Source organism: Drosophila bipectinata, chromosome 3L (genome assembly GCF_030179905.1).
Source record: "Drosophila bipectinata strain 14024-0381.07 chromosome 3L, DbipHiC1v2, whole genome shotgun sequence".
Lineage (NCBI taxonomy): Eukaryota > Metazoa > Arthropoda > Insecta > Diptera > Drosophilidae > Drosophila > Drosophila bipectinata.
The window spans coordinates 11,484,757-11,500,426 of NC_091738.1; the positions used below are offsets into that span (position 1 = coordinate 11,484,757).

Genomic DNA, 15,670 nt, shown 5'->3' on the forward strand with positions numbered 1-15,670 from the left:
TTACATTTTGCACATGAATCAGACACATATATTTATTGTTGCTGTTTTACTTTTAAATAACTTTTAAATTACACAGTACTATGTGATGATTCTGAATATGTATTATATGCCAAGCCACACAATGTACAGTATTATCTAGATACATAATATATTTTTTCTTTTTTTACCAAAATGGATTGTTCGTTCTAGTTTTCGTAATTCAGCTTAGTATTGGTTGTGTACTCTTCGTTAGTATTTATTATAGTTTTATCACAGCTATACGTTTATATTTATTTGTTAATAATTGTGTTGAAGATTATTTAAATACTCTGATGTTCTCCATTACGAGAAGCGACCACAAATTAAAATACACCAATGCCTCAAAAAAAGGAATAAACATACAAAGTGTGCGGGATAATGGCGATCCTTAGGATAGTTCGAAACCAGTATTGCTGCTAACGGCATAGCGGAGTTTGTCCCTCAGCGTCGACTTCTTCTGGTAGTTGGGCAGCTTCAGAAGGTTGAAGCACGTGGAGGACGTGGGCAGGCGGTTGAGCGGATCCTTTTTACGAATGGTGAAAAAGCCTCGAATCACGCTGCCGATGGTGTCCCCAGTGTCCTCGTCGTCGCCCACCTCTACACAGCGAATGGAAAAAGGCGGCTCCAGATGGGCGAAACCCAAAAGCGGTGGCTTCGAGCAACTGGTAACAAACTGAAAGAAAAAGTATACTTCAAAAATTGGAAAACTAAAAAAAATATTTAAAAATTCAACCTTTAAGAAAAGTTTGCGCTCCTCTTCTGTGAAATCCTTAGCCAGGATGTCCCACAGCCAGCCCACCACGCGATGGGAATCATGGAAGCCTCCATAATATTGCGTGTGTTTCCGCAAATCTTTTAGATCCAATGGCACTGTGTCGCCTGATATGAGACGCTGGAGCTCCGGAGGAGAAAACAGAGACAACCACTCCGGATTGACGATGCTGCGGAAACCACGATTAAAGGCTATCGTCTGCTCGCGAATTTGAGTATTCATGTGGAAAAAGGCCATGTAGTGGATGTAGACCAGCTTGTTGTGGTCATTCACGACCCTGGCCTTCCCCCCCGGATGCAGTTCGTGCGTTACTATCCTGCCCATAACATCCTGATCGACGGAAAGTGTCAGATTCAAATCGGCCACATCCTGTTTATAGTGTTTGATAAAAGTGAGACTGCGGTACAGCTCATTGTCCAGCGAAGGCAGCTCATCCATGCAGGAGTAGGGAGCCTGTTGCGTCTGCCCCAGTAGCTGGGAGAGGAAAAACGAGGCGAATGGCACATCCACAACGATTCCCTCATAGACAGCCTTCCCCAGCATACGGCCAACGAACTCAAAGAGCTCCTTATGATTGTCCTGAACGTAGGAAATGGGCGACGGATATAGCCTTTGATCCGAGGTGGTTTTGAACAAATTCAGCGACGGATCGAATACTTTCTTGATGGTCTCCTCCAGGAATTCCTTAAATACACCGTCTTGATCGATTCCAGCCTCGTGCAGTCCTTGTTGATTGATAAACCTCACCCGGATGACACCTTTAAGGGCTTGCGTGGGCTGGGCAGCCAACTGCCGGTAGCCGTCCTCCACAATCCGCTCTCGATGGATCACAATTAGAGCAGATCGGGGCGAGGCGCAAGCACTCTCCGTTAGGCCCATAACTGCCTTCTCATTTTGCACGAATTTCCTGAAAAGTTTCACCCGATCCTCGTGGGGAATAATGTGCGGCATCTTGGCCAGCAGCAGCAGAGCGTTTCTCTTTGCTTTTTCCAAGTCATTGATGAAGGTTGAAGGCTTAACCTCGGGTATGAGCCAGTGGTTGGGAGGAGTAAACGGTCGTCGGCAATCACGGCGATACAAACAGAGTAGCAAGGTGTGCAAGGACAAGAATACCGGGTTCTGAACAATATTCTTGGCTCCTAATATTTAAAGATAGAATTTTTATAATTAATAACTTTCTATTAGAGTTTTCTTACAAGACTCACCTAAAATATTGTCGTTTATAAGTTTGTAGAGAATATTGTTAAGGAAATACGTTAGCATAACGTAGTCGTTAAGCTTGAAAGGCTTCTGCTCCGTGTACATTTCATACTCATCTAAAATACTAAACAAAACATTTCAAAAATGAATAAATCAAGAATATCTGAAAGACCTACGTAACGTAGTGTGTCATACAGTCGCAGAAGAGCATCAACATGGCAGTCTGTGGCTTCTGTAAGTTTTCTTCGGATTTGAACAACTCCAAATACTCTTTCATGCCACAGTTAGGACCCAACGAAGTGATCAGCAGCCAAATATCATACAGTACGTTGTCGTTGTAGCAGATTCCGGAAAGGATATAGAGCTTCATCTGGGAGAGAGTACTTTGGGCAGCATAGTACATAGCACAAATGCGAGACACCTGCAGTACATCTTTGTTGTCCAGTCTGCGCCACTGCTGCTTGCTTTGTTTGCCACCTGCTCCACCTCCTCCCATTAGGTTTACTCCCCTCGTAGAACTACGCTCCAAGGCGCGGCGCAGCAGGTTGGAGGTGGATGGCTGTTGGGGTGACTGGAACTCTATCCGTTCGTAGTTCTTATTGATCTCTTTTAGGAGGTCGCCCAGCAGGAGCTTAATACAGCGATGGTCCCACAGCATGTGAAACTGTTTCTTGATCAGAGAAACGTTCTGATTCTGTGCAGGCTCTGACCCTGGAGTATGCCAACCCAACAGCTCGTGCCACTGGGTGAACACTCCTTTTGTGGTCACCGTGTTGGGTATAAGCCTCAGTAACCATGTGGTGGTTTTCTATTGGATACAATGTTTTAAAATAAAAGTTTATAGTGGAATAGTGCATGTATTACTTACCGTCAGCATGGGATAAGCCAGGGTCTTGGCCTCCTCTTGTGCTTCAATATTAAAAAGATTAACTATGTTTCCAAGAAATGCCAGGGATTTGGTTCCCGGCATGCTGGCACCGAACTCTTCGAACCACTGCAGATCCTCCGAGATACTTAAAGCTTTCCTTAACAAGCCCAAAGCCGAAAACTGTTCCAGGCACTGGGGAACACTCTGGTGGAGATGGTAGATCAACGCGGGCACCGAGAGGATCTCCGTTAAAAATTTGGTCAAAAGGTTACGGCTGTAGTCACTGTCTATCAGTGGACGCAGGCATAGTGTTATGATGGCTACCAGGGTGACTGGTTTTACAGATAGTTCCTCACGAGCCGTTCCACGAAGTAAAACGAGCTAAAATATGTACAAATATTAGTATTAGGTATATTTTTAGATTTGAAGCTTACCCTCATGGTCTTGTAAAAATCATGTTGCACCAAATGCCCTTGAATATTGCAACAAACTTTCTGCATGGCTGGCTGCAGGCGCTCGAATTGGCTGTTTCGCAAGATGGCCCATGACTTGGGGGCAGTGAAGACCACCAATGTGTGCAAAAAGAGAGCCAAGGACAAGCTGTCCGCATGGTTCTCTGGCTTTAGTTCTGGCAGCAATTTTAGGCAGTTGGTTAGCAGTAGTTTGATGTGTGCAATCCAAGGCAGACCACGCTCCTTGTGCAGACAGAGAGCTGCGTAGGACAGCTTCGGGTTCTCTGCCTCCATGGCCTTGATAACATAGCGACAGATTCGCTCTAGGCGCTCCCGAGCCTGTGGATCGCTCTTGTCCAATTTGATTTGAGTAAGATAGCGCCGAAGCACAGGATACACATTTATAGCAAGCAGCTCCAGCTCCACATCCTTCTCGTCCTGCCCTTCGCTAGGAAAAATGGCATCGAAATCACGGCTGGAAAAGAGTAAAGCATCCAATAAGTAAATATTTTACAGGGAAACCCCGAACACCTACATGATCCTCTTGTGGTACTGCCTTCGCGCTGCGTATCCTTTCAAAGTGGACTGCAAGAGGATCGCCGCCAGCTCCCTACGCTTCTCCAGCGCCCGCTCCTCCCGCGCCGCCTTTGTTTGCTCCAGGAAACTACTCTTTTGGGTTTGGGCGAACATTATTTTTCAGCTGTAGACACAATGCAGCAACTTGTGTTGTTGTTGTTTTAGTTTGTTTTCGTTGGGACTGTTGCTGAGCGGGCGTGTGCCCTCAATTATCATAGCTGGCAGAGTGTACAGAAACACTCGTTACAGCCGGGCTTACGCTGGATATTCGCATCGTAATATAAGCAAATTAAAGGCCCAATTTTCCAATAAAAATTTTCATTTTCCAACTGCAGCAGCTCCAAAAACACCCTAACGCCTTCAAAAGCGGTCCTACAGCAAAACCTATCGATAGTTTACGCGATAGCTGCAACAGCTGGGCCACCAATAGCTGTGACGCGCTCTAGAAACTAGCCAAACCGTTGGTAACACTGCAAACGCGTTTCGCGTGAATTATTAATTTAAACTTATTTTCTGAGAATATGGAATAGCTGGGGAAAGTAAAAAATATGTCCATCAGCAGAGCCAAAGTCGCGCGCTTGTGAATAACACGTTGGGCCATCGCGACGGAAATGTGTGGCTGAAATAGCGATGTAATTATGATTTTGCAAAAACAACAAGCCCCAAAGTGCTAATAAAAATACCAACACACACACACACACGGGCAAGCAAAAGCCAATGTGAAAATTGTAAATTAATAAATGCGCGGCGGTCTGATAGCATATCGAATTAGCAAAATATGCTCGAATTTCGTGCCAGCGAGCGATCAAAACTGTGTGTGAATTGCAACAGAAAATAATTTCAAGGTTTGCAGCAGGCGAACAGAAGGCGAAAAGGTAATTGAAAAATAGAACGATTTTGGCACAAGCGCACTGCCAAAGCGAAATTCGTAGCCATAGCTATATATTTTTGTTGTCTGCGTGGGGCGTGTGATTTTGGGGGCCAAACTGCCACTGTTTGTGTATTGGTGAGGGGGAAAACAACAAACCCAAACCCCCGCCCTCCACCTCCTTCTCTTCCGCCACCCGACCTGAACATTTTCTATGAACAGCAGCCATAAGAAAGTGAGTGTAAATGAAAACAATTGTGCAAAGAGGATAGGAAGCAGAGCAGAGCTACAGTACCGAGCTACGTACGGTTGCCCTGTAATGTTCTCTCTCATGTAATTTACCGCAATTTCGCCTGTGCATTGCCTCATGCAATTTCTGCCCCTGCTTGGCACACATGCACACGCACACGCATGCATGCAGCAAGGCGCAGGCAAAGAAAGCAAGGTCTCTTTGGGTTACTCTCTACCCCCACCCCCTCTTCCGTTTTGTGTGACAGCATCATCAGCAGAAAAAAAAGGCGCGCTCCCGTTTCCTTTTCCTTGCCCGTTTCGCTCAGGCTCTCCCCGCCCCGTCCCGCTTCGCCTTCGTAGAGCTGAGCTGAGCAGCTCCACCATTTTCTTTCTAAACGCCACACTGCGCGCTGGGCTGCTGACGCCAGCCCCAATCATTCGCCATCATTCTCTCCTCCGCGGAGCTCCCCACTGCAGCAGTTCGGTCGGTCGCTCGTCTCCCAGTTGCAGTTCTCCTCCTCATCTTTGCTTATTTAATAAAAACAAGAATTGTTTCGTGCTCGGTCTGCGGCGGCGGTCCAACTACAGATAATCAAAATTATATTGTGCATGCAAAATATCACAAAAAAAAAAAAACAAATAAAGTAAATAAAGAATGCCAAACCATAGCACTCGCGATCGCGGCTGCTGAAAGAGCAAAAAATTATACACGAAAACAACTCGACGCGCCGCCTTATTGTGTGAGTTTCCAGTTCCAGGCAACGTTTATTGAACTTTTTACGGAATTTTTGGGGGGGCCAGCCGGCTAGAAAACAGTTAACAGCCGACGCATAACCTCAAAGGTTGGGGGGCGCCCAGGGACATGCACAAGTACCGTTAGATCGGGGCGCGCCAACCGAAAGTGCTAGACGCTCGATCATTTCCCCCCTCCTGAACTTAATGTGAAAAAACTATAGTAAAAAAAGTAAATGTGAAATTGTATAAAAAAAATAAAGTAAACATCGGTAAATTCCACAGTAGCAGTAGCGTTTTAAGTGCAGTAATTGAGGCCCGTTATGTTTTAGTCTCTGGTTCCCCCCTCTGGTTTAAAGTATAACAGTAGAAACAAGGCAAAAAAAAAAAAAACGATCGAAGAAAGTCACCAGAGAAAGAAAGTGCAAAGAATCGAATGGGTTGCTACCCTGTAGTTCTTAGGGTAACCATCTTTCTTTTTTAGAGAGTGGATTGATTATCCGTTATTTTTAATTAGTGATGAGCTTGAAAGTCGGATAGAGCCAACCCTGTGCTTTCTAGAAGGTAATCCGTTATTTGGCATTAGTGATGAGCTTTGGAAATTCTAAGAAAATATTACTTCAGAGTCGGATAGAGCCCACCCTGTACTTTCTAGAAGGGTATGCAAGCCAACGGCAAGCCAAGAAATAAGATTCGAAATGGGCACACAAAAGCAATAATGACAACGAAACTAAATGAAAACTGCCAACTGCAAAAAACCTAACCCAACTTCTGGTCCGACCCTAACCAATAATCCCCACCACCATATCCCCCAAACCCACCTTCCGCTTTTACTGAAAATCCAAAGTCGAATTATAACCATTCTGTATTTAAAATGTTTATTTTATTGATTTATCGTCGCTCGTCACTTGCGCAAAATCAAATCGAAATCAACATAGGAAGGTGTTATATATTTTGTTATTTATTTGCTTTCCTGATAAGCCGCCCGCCCTCTTAGACTCCCCTCCCGATCAGTGGACCGTGCAAATGCTAATTTTCATTCGTCAATTGCTGGCTATGGTCGTTGTTGTTGCTTGTAAATTGAACAAATTAGCGAAAACTGATTTGATTAAATTTCGAACGATATTTGCGGCTGCCACAGACTAAAGTTGATATTCTATTATCACATACCGTAGCCGACCCAGCAGTAATCCCGGGAAGCAATGGTGACAAATTTCTGGGCAAGACGATCACGTGGATGGGATTGTTTACTCGTGGATGAATACCCTATTTGACCATGGAACCTTTCTATTTTTCATTGCAGGAAACGCAACCAAATAAACACAAAGAAGCCGTAACAACTAAAAAATAGCTTACATTTTAAATAAAAAAAATCAGAAAACTAACAACGAGATGAAGTACCCAACTGGAACTACTGAGAACCCGATGTCTGCCGGCATCACTAACAGTGCATCCATCGAGATGCAGCCAAACACAACCACATCCACGCCCAAACCGGAGCGCACAGCCACCACACCCCCAGCCTCAGCCCCAGCCCTAGCCACAACGACGACGGATAACAATCCGAATCCCCAGAACGCAAGCCAGGCGTCCAATGCACTGTTCTGCGAGCAGGTGACCACAGTTACCAATCTCTTTGAGAAATGGAACGACTGCGAACGGACAGTTGTAATGTATGCACTGCTGAAGCGGCTGCGCTATCCGAGCCTCAAGTTCCTCCAGTATTCGATCGACAGCACCTTGACCCAGAGCCTGGGCACCTCACAGACGAATCTGAGCAGCGTTGTCATCGACATCAATGCCAACAATCCGGTGTACCTGCAGAATCTGCTCAACGCGTACAAGACCTTCCAGCCGTGCGACCTGCTGGACGCCATGTCCTCCTCTTCCTCGGACAAGGACTCAATGCCCTGCTACGGTAGCGACTTCCAGATCACCACCTCGGCCCAGTGCGACGAGCGCAAGCTGTACGCCCGCAAGGAGGACATCCTCAACGAAGTGCTGAACATGCTGCCGCTCCTGAAGCCCGGAAACGAGGAGGCGAAGGTCATCTACCTGACACTGATACCGGTGGCCGTCAAGGACACCATGCAACAGATCGTCCCCACAGAGCTGGTGCAGCAAATCTTCTCCTATCTGCTGATCCATCCAGCGATCTCTAGCGAGGATCGGCGGTCCCTGAACATCTGGCTGCGTCACTTGGAGGATCACATCCAAGCAGCGGCGGCGGGCTTGACGAACCGCAGCTACTTCCTGCAGCCCTCGCCGCAACTGGTGGTCGGTGGCAGCTCCACCGGGAGCGGCAGTTGCTCCTCCTCCTCGGCGACCAGCTCCTCGACGGCCTCGTGCTCGTCGGTGACCTCGGGCAGCCGTTCCTCGCGCACCAACGACTGGCAGACCATCGCGCCGCCCAGCAAACATCTGCAGCACAAGCTGTCGGATTGGAGGGGCTCGGGCTCCGGCTCCAGCGGTTCCATCAATCCACTCTGTGATAATTTAAATGGTATTACCCGGAACGAATTAGCTTCTAGTCAGACCCAGAACAGCCTCGGCCTCACCCTGGACAGCAGCTCCTCGCTGGTGAACGGCGTGGTGGCTGGCGCGGCGGCGGGCTCCATGCTGGGCATCACGGGAGGCAACAGTGGCGACGACCACGACACATCATTCAGCAAGAATGGCACGGAAATACTCGACTTTGATCCCACGACAGCCGACGTTGGCGAAGCCTGCAGCCTGGCCAGCAGCACCAATCTCTGCGGAGCTCCCGACACCAATCCTCAGCAGCATCTGCTGCAACCGCCGCCGTATGCATCGATTCTGATGGGCGATCAGTTCGGGGACATCAACCGGTGGAGCCTGGACAGCAAGATCGCTGCCCTGAAGACGCGCCGCTCCAACAGCCTGACCACCCAAACGATCTCCAGCTGCTCCAGTTCGTCCAACTCCTCGGTGATCACGGTCAACGACAACTGCTCCAATTCCACCGAGAACCTGGCCCAGTTCGCCAACAAGCCGAGGAGCTTCTCGCTGTCCATTGAGCACCAGCGCGGTGTCCTGGCCAACAGCGGCTCCGACACCCGGTTGGACGAGTTCAAGCCGAACTACATCCGCTTCCACACCCGGAACGTTGGCATGTCGGGCATCGGCCTCTGGCTGAAGTCGCTGCGCCTCCACAAGTACATCGAGCTGTTCAAGAACATGACCTACGAGGAGATGCTGCTGATCACCGAGGACTTCCTGCAAAGTGTCGGCGTGACGAAGGGCGCATCCCACAAGCTGGCTCTCTGCATCGAAAAGCTGAAGGAGCGGGCCAACATCCTGAAGCGCGTCGAACAGGAGCTAGTCACAGGTCAGATGAAGCTCAGCACTGCCGTCGAGGAGCTAACGAACATTGTGCTGACCCCGATGAAGCCGCTGGATGCCCTGGGGCCGCCGGAGGAGAACATTGGTCTGCGATTCCTTAAGGTGATTGACATCGTTAGCAATACCCTGCAGCAGGATCCCTACGCCGCGCAGGACGACGAGACCCTTGGCGTTTTTATGTGGATACTGGACCGGTCCATCCACAACGAGGCGTTCATGAACCATGCCAACCAGCTGAAGGAGCTCAAGTTCAAGCTGTCCAAGCTGAAGAGTTCGATGCCGAAGCTGCATCATGTGAAGGCCGCCGGCGCGGGAGTCAATGGCGGCAACATCAACAAACCAAGGTACGTTTTTGGACTTCAATCCCCTACAATTGTCAATTATGATATCGTTTCCGACAGATGGAATGGCAAGACGCGCAAGTGTGACACGAAGAACGGCAGCAACGACCGGATCAATAACCGGAAGAACTCCAACGACATGCTGAACTTCTCGCTGAACTGCCTGCAGCATCCCCAGCTGCCGCATCATCCGCAGCAGGGACCGCCGCCTCCTCTGCCCTTGGCCCAGTTCGACTACAACGGCTACAACAGCGGGCCATCGCACCAGCCGCAGTACAAGAGCTCCTCGTACCCCAGCTTCATGGGCAATCCCCAGCAACAGCAGCAGCCACAACAGCCGCCCAAGTCCTCCCATCACCATGGCCAGCAGCAGCAGATGCAGCAAATGTTGCAGCAACACAACCACTTCCCGGCATTGCCGCAGCAGACTCCACCCCAGGCACAGCCGCACCGTCGATCGCTGAACAACCTCATCCTGGTGGCCGGCGGACCTCAGCAGCCGCAGCAGCTCATCTTCAAGCCCGGCCAGGGAGTCCTAACAAACAATGGATCGAACGATAACCTCCTGAATCAGCCCCAGGCCAGGAAACTCAGCGGTGGAGTGACCAGCTCCGAGCAGCAACCAAAGAAGACCATGGCTGCCGTGGTGATGGTTAGTAGTAATCCCAGCCAGAGTCAGGAGCAGCACGACCAGGGAGCCATCCTGATCGGCAGCAACAACAACAATAACAACAGCATGCTTAACAACAACCTGATTAACCAGCAGCAGCTGCAGTTGCTGGCGGCAGCTGTTGCCTCGTGTCCCAGTACCAGTGTAGGTGGTGGTGGTGGTATAGTCGGTGGCTTAACCGGTGGCGCCTGTGGCCACAATCTGTGTCACCAGAGCAGCACGAACAACAACCATGCCGTCGACCATTGCCTCGGCATGATGAACGACTTCAAGAGTCTGGAACAGCTGGAGACGCTGTGCCGTCAGATGACGGAGCAGGCAATGAACTGAGCCATGTCGTCGTGGGGGACGTGGATCGGCCAGAAGTTTTTTGTGTTCACGTAACTCTGAATCGTGTTTTGACTTTGTTCTGATAAGCGATCATCATGAATGTTTTTTTTATAAAATAGCTCCATAAGATCCATCATCTATGTCCTTTGGAATCGTAATCGTATCGTTTTTAGTTTTTAAGCAAATAGTTTGTTTTAAATGTTAAGTTTTTTAAAAGTGAATGTGCCAAGACGTTCCCAAAGGCCTCGGATAGCCCAACGGCTGGCCGTTGGACTTGATGAGCCCGACAGGTGGCGTGGCATCTTGCTGTCAATGTTATTAATATGTGTATTTAGTGTATGATCTATGTATGGATAGGTTTCGTAAATGTTGTCGCCATGTCTATATAGTTGAATTAACACGCCAAGCAAACAAACAAAGAAAACCCACTACAACCACTACAGTAACTTCTCTCTATGTAGGAAAATTTGGCCAAATTCGATCAACACTTTACGCTATTCTAATTCTAATCATAAACACCATACACACCATACCATCATCTATCAGGAGCGACGACGACGGAAAAGGTTTATCTAGTAACAAATTAGAAATGAACTCTGCATCGTGACCATGAGACTGACTAAGATTACTTTTCGCAACTATAACAAAAAAAAAAAAATAAAAGAAACTAGAAAGCTGGTTGGAGGAGCCGGAGAATTGAGAAAGTAATGGAGAGAAGAATTGTTTGCGCGAATCAAAAAAAAATTTGCTTGCTGAACGAAGAAGTAGTAGAAAAGTCACATAATGGATATGTTTATATTATACACCGTACACACATAATTTATTTAAAATTAGAAGGAACATAATTGCTGAACCGAAACTACACACCAGAAACAACAACTACCACTAGACTAAAAACTTAAAACATAAAAGAGTTTCAATGTTTCACTGTTTGTTGTGTTGGAGAATCGGACGAACGAACACATTATTGTATCTTGTATAAGTAAGCATATAAGCCAAAACCCGATGTACGTGTGTTGTATCCTGAAGGATATACCTATAACTCTGACCGATGATCATAATCACTATTATTAGAATATCAACTATTTAATATTATGTTTTCGCTTTAGTCAATTGTTTATGATGTAAAATGGCAAGCCAATCACTCGATTATGTTATTATTTGATTGTTTTTAAACAAAAAACTTAAAAAAAAAAAAAAATTATGAAAAAATATATATAATATATATATATATATATTTATATAAACGAATGAATGTTAAGCTTAAGTTCAAAAGAAACGACGACGGCAAAGCTGGAAAAAAAATAAAGGAGAAGGCAGCCAAAAAATTATTACCATAAGAACGTCAAAATGTGTAGCTTAATTTAAATGTAAAAAAAACATAAAAACATAAAAACAAATCGAACAAAAACTGCATGTGTAAATCTTGCTTAAAAAATGTTTTGTTTCTTTAAAAAAATCAACTCTGTTAATAATCGCAAAATTGTAAATTGCTAATGCTTTTATTTATGAATAAACAACCTATTGTACGGCCAGTTGGGATAAAGATATAGTCCTATATAGTTGAGAATGTTTTCAGGCGAGACCCGAACGTGTACCTTCCCCCCCCCCCCCCCCCCCACACACACACTACACTTATTTATTTTCAATAAATTATTTCGAGAAAATACCCCAATGCCAGTGTTTGCCTAACAACTCAGGTTGCCATGCGTCTCCGGTCTTGTTGTCCGGCGTATAACAACCCGCCAGACCGAACGTAGCTCCCCAACACGGCACACACGAAATTGCCCAAGGAGAATCTACTCCATTCCGATCCAAAAATTCCCTAGATTTACAGAATGAGCCGACATCGCTTCAACAATGTTCAGATCAAGGCCCTGCCCGGGGACCTCAGAGCTCAAACGGAGCTGGAAGCGGGTGGCGAGCCATCCGGGTCGAAGAATCTACCAATGTGGCCCAGCGAGAGGATTGCCCCAGGCGGGGCAGGAGCCTTTCACACCGCCAAGGTGGAGTACAGCAAGGAGACGGCGGACCTAATCCGATGTAAGTATGGGCTAAGGGGATTCACCGATGCAGGACTTAAAAGAAACCTCCTCAGTACTGGTCAAGGAGTCAAAGATGTCGATGATGGTGCGCAAGCAGATCGATGAGAGCCTGCGCAATGGAACCCCGCTGCCACTGCCAGAGCCTCCTCGTCCCAACACCAACAATGATCCGGACAAGGAGACTCTGGCAATTCTGGAGCGGGCCCGGAACGCCAAGCGAAAGAATCTGCGCCAGATCGAGGCCAGTGGCGCCTACAATGCCAGCTACTATCGTCCGCCCGCCGACAACAAGATGCACGGTGAGAAGGCCAAGTCCCGGCTGCAGTTTACCATGGCCGGCACCCATCTTCCCGATCCGGCCATCAAGCCACGACGTCGTCCGCGTGAGGAGAAAAACGTCACGGAGGAAGATCTTATCAATGAACGTAAGTGCATGAGATTCTGGAAGGGATTTCGAGCATCCTTTATCCTTTTCCCTTGGCAGTGCTGGACCAGATCAACGAGCGCGCCAACTGGCTGACCGAAATGGAGTCCATGGGTCAGGGCAAGAAGTATCGGGCGGAGATAAGCGACCAGATCGCAGAGCGGCTCCGTCGCATCCAGGCGCTGGAGTCCAAGATCAAGATGAAGGCCGATGGTGGTTTCCGTTTTGTGGACTAAATGTGTTATCTGTGTTTCTTCCTCGAATAGTTATCCTGTTTTCGAAAAGCAATTCAATAAATGCCAAGATTCATTAATTAAGATTTGGATTTGCATTTAACATTATTAGCGATTAATAGTTTTATTTTTTAAATTATTTTGCGGTTTCGTATAATTTGGATTTCGTTAGATTTCGTTTTTCCATTGGATCTCTGGCACATATTTAATACACACTCATTATAACAATTTTAAGAAGCCCAAACATGAGATTTTTTGGCAAAAAGAGCATAAAGTACAATGTTAAAAATTCATATTTAATTAAAAATACCGAATAAATTACTTGATTATATTGAATATCTGTGTATATAGAATATATACGGCTATGTTTCCTATTTATCTACTTTTGTTTCTTTGTATATATATATATATATATCTGCACGCATCTGATTTTGTTCCAGGTTCTGTATTGGTTCCATTCCAAAAAATAGACATTTTGAGACCTCAGTTTTGTGCTCAACCTTGGCTTAGAGGGTGGTAGTGGTGGTAGGAGTACTCTTAACATGACGGCATGTGGCATCGGAACTCGCCTGCAGCCTCGGCAAAGCGGTTTCGAATGAGATAGCCACTGATTACTTCGGCTACCTCGTGGGGACGGTCCTCGTGCACGGCATGACCGCAGCGGGCTAGAACCTGCATCTGAAAGCGACCCTGCATCTGGCCCACGGTGAGCGTGCGATCCAGTCCATCGATGCTGGCCAGGAGCAGCTGCTTCGGCAGGCGCAAGTTGAGGAACTTCTCGCTCAAACCCGAGAACCAGCCCACCCAGTACTTCTCCGACTTGGAAAGATCAATACGCCAAGTGTAGCTGTCCCATAAATATTTCAATTAGTTATCTAAGTTCTCTTAGGGATTTCTAAACTCACTTCTTGGCCGCATCCGTCATCGATTTGGTCGTGATGGGTTTCTTGAAATCAGCGCCTGCTGAATCACTGCTTGTTTCGGGCGATTCATCGCCCGGTGGAGACTGTTCCTCGTCTTCGGAAATGCTGAACGGATTGGGGAACATGCTCGTGTGATGAGCCTCCTCGAGGACCTCATCCGGCAGTGGCAGATCATTCGTTGCCAGTTTGTTCGTTGTACAGCTAAAGGATGATAGGTCTTAGTAACTTAAAATATTAAAGTAGAGTGGCTTACTTTATTATCTGCCCGGGCATGGACACTTTGGCACTGTCCACATTCCGCACTTGGCCGCTTCGGATGCACCACTCAATGGCATTGGGAATACTCTGGAAATACTTTGGACGGGAGCGCAAAAAGCTCTGCATGCTGGCCAGGGCCTCCATGGCGGTGCCCTCCACCACGTCTATGACGGTTATACCGATAAGGTTTGGTACCAGAGCCATGTGGGCAAACTGGACGGCAATGGCTCCGCCCATGGAGTGTCCAACCACATACATTTGTGGCACCTCCTCGGGGTACAGTTTCAGGACCAGATCACCAATGTCCCTGATGGGTGGGGAGTCATTTTTAGTCTATAGTTCTTTGTGGACTAGAAGCTAACTTACTTGGCCAGTGTATCCGCCGAAAGGTCGTCCTCGTCGTCCACCTTGCTGTCTCCGTGGCCCCGCATATCAATGCTGAGGCATTGGCAGTGGATCATGCTCGTTACCTCCGACTGAAAAGTAGGGCAATTAGATAATCACCTCAAGGTAGGAAGAGTTTCTTTGTGAATACTTACACAAAAGTGGGCCCAGGTCAGGGCCGAGTAGCCACCGCCATGGAGCAGCAATAGAACCGGACCCGGCTTCTCCGGTTTTTTGGTTCGATAGATGCGAAAAGTGCGCTGTTCGTCCACCACGATGTCCTCCTTCTCCGCAAAGAACTCATTCCACATTCCTGGCTTGTAGTCCCGTATGCGCGACTTCTTGAAGGAGTCCCTGTAATGAAGCCCCCGGTTAAACTTGGACTCCGACTCGTTTATATGTATAAGTATCCTTACGCTCGTCCTATACGTCCTCCCGGGATAGTAGGCGGGAGCTTGCCTTTTAGCATCGTTCGCTGCAAACTAGACATAGCGATTGTCCTGGCACTGGCAACTGGATCCTTGACTCGCCGGAAATTCTGTTTGTAACAGATTTTATTTTATTATTATATTACGTTGCCACGACGCCTTGGGAGCCGTGTGATTATTTACACAAGGAAATAGCCCCAATGAGAGGGTATTTATTTAAAGGTTTCACTTTTCGCTTATTGCAAGAAAATGATGATTTTTTTAGTCCTGAAGTGGTAAAGCAGTGTTTCCAATCAGCTGGAGAATGTTGATAATATATCAAAATAATATATCGATAACAATTGGTAAAGCAGTGTCTTCTACAATCTGGCATCACTGAAATGTATACAAGCTTGTAAGCTTGAAATATTTCAAATTTAAAATTCATATTTAGAGGATTCTGAATTTCTTTAATGGGAGAATAATGCCATTACGATAAATGCCCTTTTTCAAACTTCTTAAAAACGTCACAGATCTAAAGAAGAAAATTAAATTTAATCTATAATATTGCCCGC

The 15,670-nt window shown here is 46.9% G+C and overlaps 4 protein-coding genes across 6 annotated transcripts; 2 read left to right on the plus strand and 2 right to left on the minus strand.

The window, feature by feature from the left end:
• LOC108134215 (ubiquitin-protein ligase E3B) lies at window positions 1-4,270 on the minus strand. Its single transcript, XM_017254441.3, has 7 exons — window positions 3,846-4,270; window positions 3,293-3,785; window positions 2,859-3,239; window positions 2,167-2,798; window positions 1,996-2,114; window positions 752-1,929; window positions 1-691 (listed from the first exon to the last, which is right to left on the minus strand). The coding sequence occupies exons 1-7, from the start codon at window positions 3,998-4,000 to the stop codon at window positions 407-409; spliced, it is 3,243 nt and encodes a 1,080-aa protein (XP_017109930.2). The 5' UTR covers window positions 4,001-4,270; the 3' UTR covers window positions 1-406.
• Window positions 4,271-4,332: 62 nt separating this feature from the next.
• Window positions 4,333-11,971, plus strand: smg (sterile alpha motif domain containing protein 4 smaug). 3 transcript variants are annotated; one of them, XM_017254439.3, is made up of 4 exons: window positions 5,411-5,725; window positions 7,021-9,424; window positions 9,482-10,073; window positions 10,883-11,971. In XM_017254439.3, exons 2-4 carry the CDS (start codon window positions 7,110-7,112, stop codon window positions 10,922-10,924), a joined length of 2,949 nt encoding a protein of 982 aa, XP_017109928.2. In that variant the 5' UTR covers window positions 5,411-5,725; window positions 7,021-7,109; the 3' UTR covers window positions 10,925-11,971. The 3 variants fall into 3 exon arrangements, with proteins under 3 accessions (XP_017109927.2, XP_017109926.2, XP_017109928.2); XM_017254438.3 differs by lacking the exons at window positions 5,411-5,725; window positions 10,883-11,971 and adding an exon at window positions 4,333-4,761 and having other exon boundaries at window positions 9,482-10,482; XM_017254437.3 differs by lacking the exon at window positions 10,883-11,971 and having other exon boundaries at window positions 5,410-5,725; window positions 9,482-10,481.
• Window positions 11,972-12,118: 147 nt separating this feature from the next.
• Window positions 12,119-13,207, plus strand: LOC108134217 (UPF0193 protein EVG1 homolog). Its single transcript, XM_017254443.3, has 3 exons — window positions 12,119-12,464; window positions 12,520-12,891; window positions 12,951-13,207. The coding sequence occupies exons 1-3, from the start codon at window positions 12,260-12,262 to the stop codon at window positions 13,124-13,126; spliced, it is 753 nt and encodes a 250-aa protein (XP_017109932.1). The 5' UTR covers window positions 12,119-12,259; the 3' UTR covers window positions 13,127-13,207.
• Window positions 13,208-13,308: 101 nt separating this feature from the next.
• Window positions 13,309-15,404, minus strand: LOC108134216 (protein phosphatase methylesterase 1). Its single transcript, XM_017254442.3, has 6 exons — window positions 15,105-15,404; window positions 14,844-15,042; window positions 14,671-14,780; window positions 14,300-14,611; window positions 14,029-14,247; window positions 13,309-13,970 (listed from the first exon to the last, which is right to left on the minus strand). Exons 1-6 carry the CDS (start codon window positions 15,176-15,178, stop codon window positions 13,661-13,663), a joined length of 1,224 nt encoding a protein of 407 aa, XP_017109931.1. The 5' UTR covers window positions 15,179-15,404; the 3' UTR covers window positions 13,309-13,660.
• Window positions 15,405-15,670: the final 266 nt, after the last annotated feature.

Bases quoted from the DNA above. Each gene is read 5' to 3' on its own strand.
- LOC108134215 (XM_017254441.3), bottom strand. From the start codon at position 4,000: ATGTTCGCCCAAACCCAAAAGAGTAGTTTCCTGGAGCAAACAAAGGCG. The intron at 3,240-3,292 runs GTAAGCTTCAAA...TACATATTTTAG, and splicing joins ATTTTTACAAGACCATGAGG to CTCGTTTTACTTCGTGGAAC. The intron at 2,115-2,166 runs GTAGGTCTTTCA...TGTTTTGTTTAG, and splicing joins TGTATGACACACTACGTTAC to TATTTTAGATGAGTATGAAA.
- smg (XM_017254438.3), top strand. From the start codon at position 7,110: ATGAAGTACCCAACTGGAACTACTGAGAACCCGATGTCTGCCGGCATC. The intron at 9,425-9,481 runs GTACGTTTTTGG...CGTTTCCGACAG, and splicing joins GGCAACATCAACAAACCAAG to ATGGAATGGCAAGACGCGCA.
- LOC108134217 (XM_017254443.3), top strand. From the start codon at position 12,260: ATGAGCCGACATCGCTTCAACAATGTTCAGATCAAGGCCCTGCCCGGG. The intron at 12,465-12,519 runs GTAAGTATGGGC...AAACCTCCTCAG, and splicing joins GACGGCGGACCTAATCCGAT to TACTGGTCAAGGAGTCAAAG. The intron at 12,892-12,950 runs GTAAGTGCATGA...TTCCCTTGGCAG, and splicing joins GGAAGATCTTATCAATGAAC to TGCTGGACCAGATCAACGAG.
- LOC108134216 (XM_017254442.3), bottom strand. From the start codon at position 15,178: ATGTCTAGTTTGCAGCGAACGATGCTAAAAGGCAAGCTCCCGCCTACT. The intron at 15,043-15,104 runs GTAAGGATACTT...GCTTCATTACAG, and splicing joins GGAGGACGTATAGGACGAGC to GGACTCCTTCAAGAAGTCGC. The intron at 14,781-14,843 runs GTAAGTATTCAC...CCTACTTTTCAG, and splicing joins TGACCTGGGCCCACTTTTGT to TCGGAGGTAACGAGCATGAT.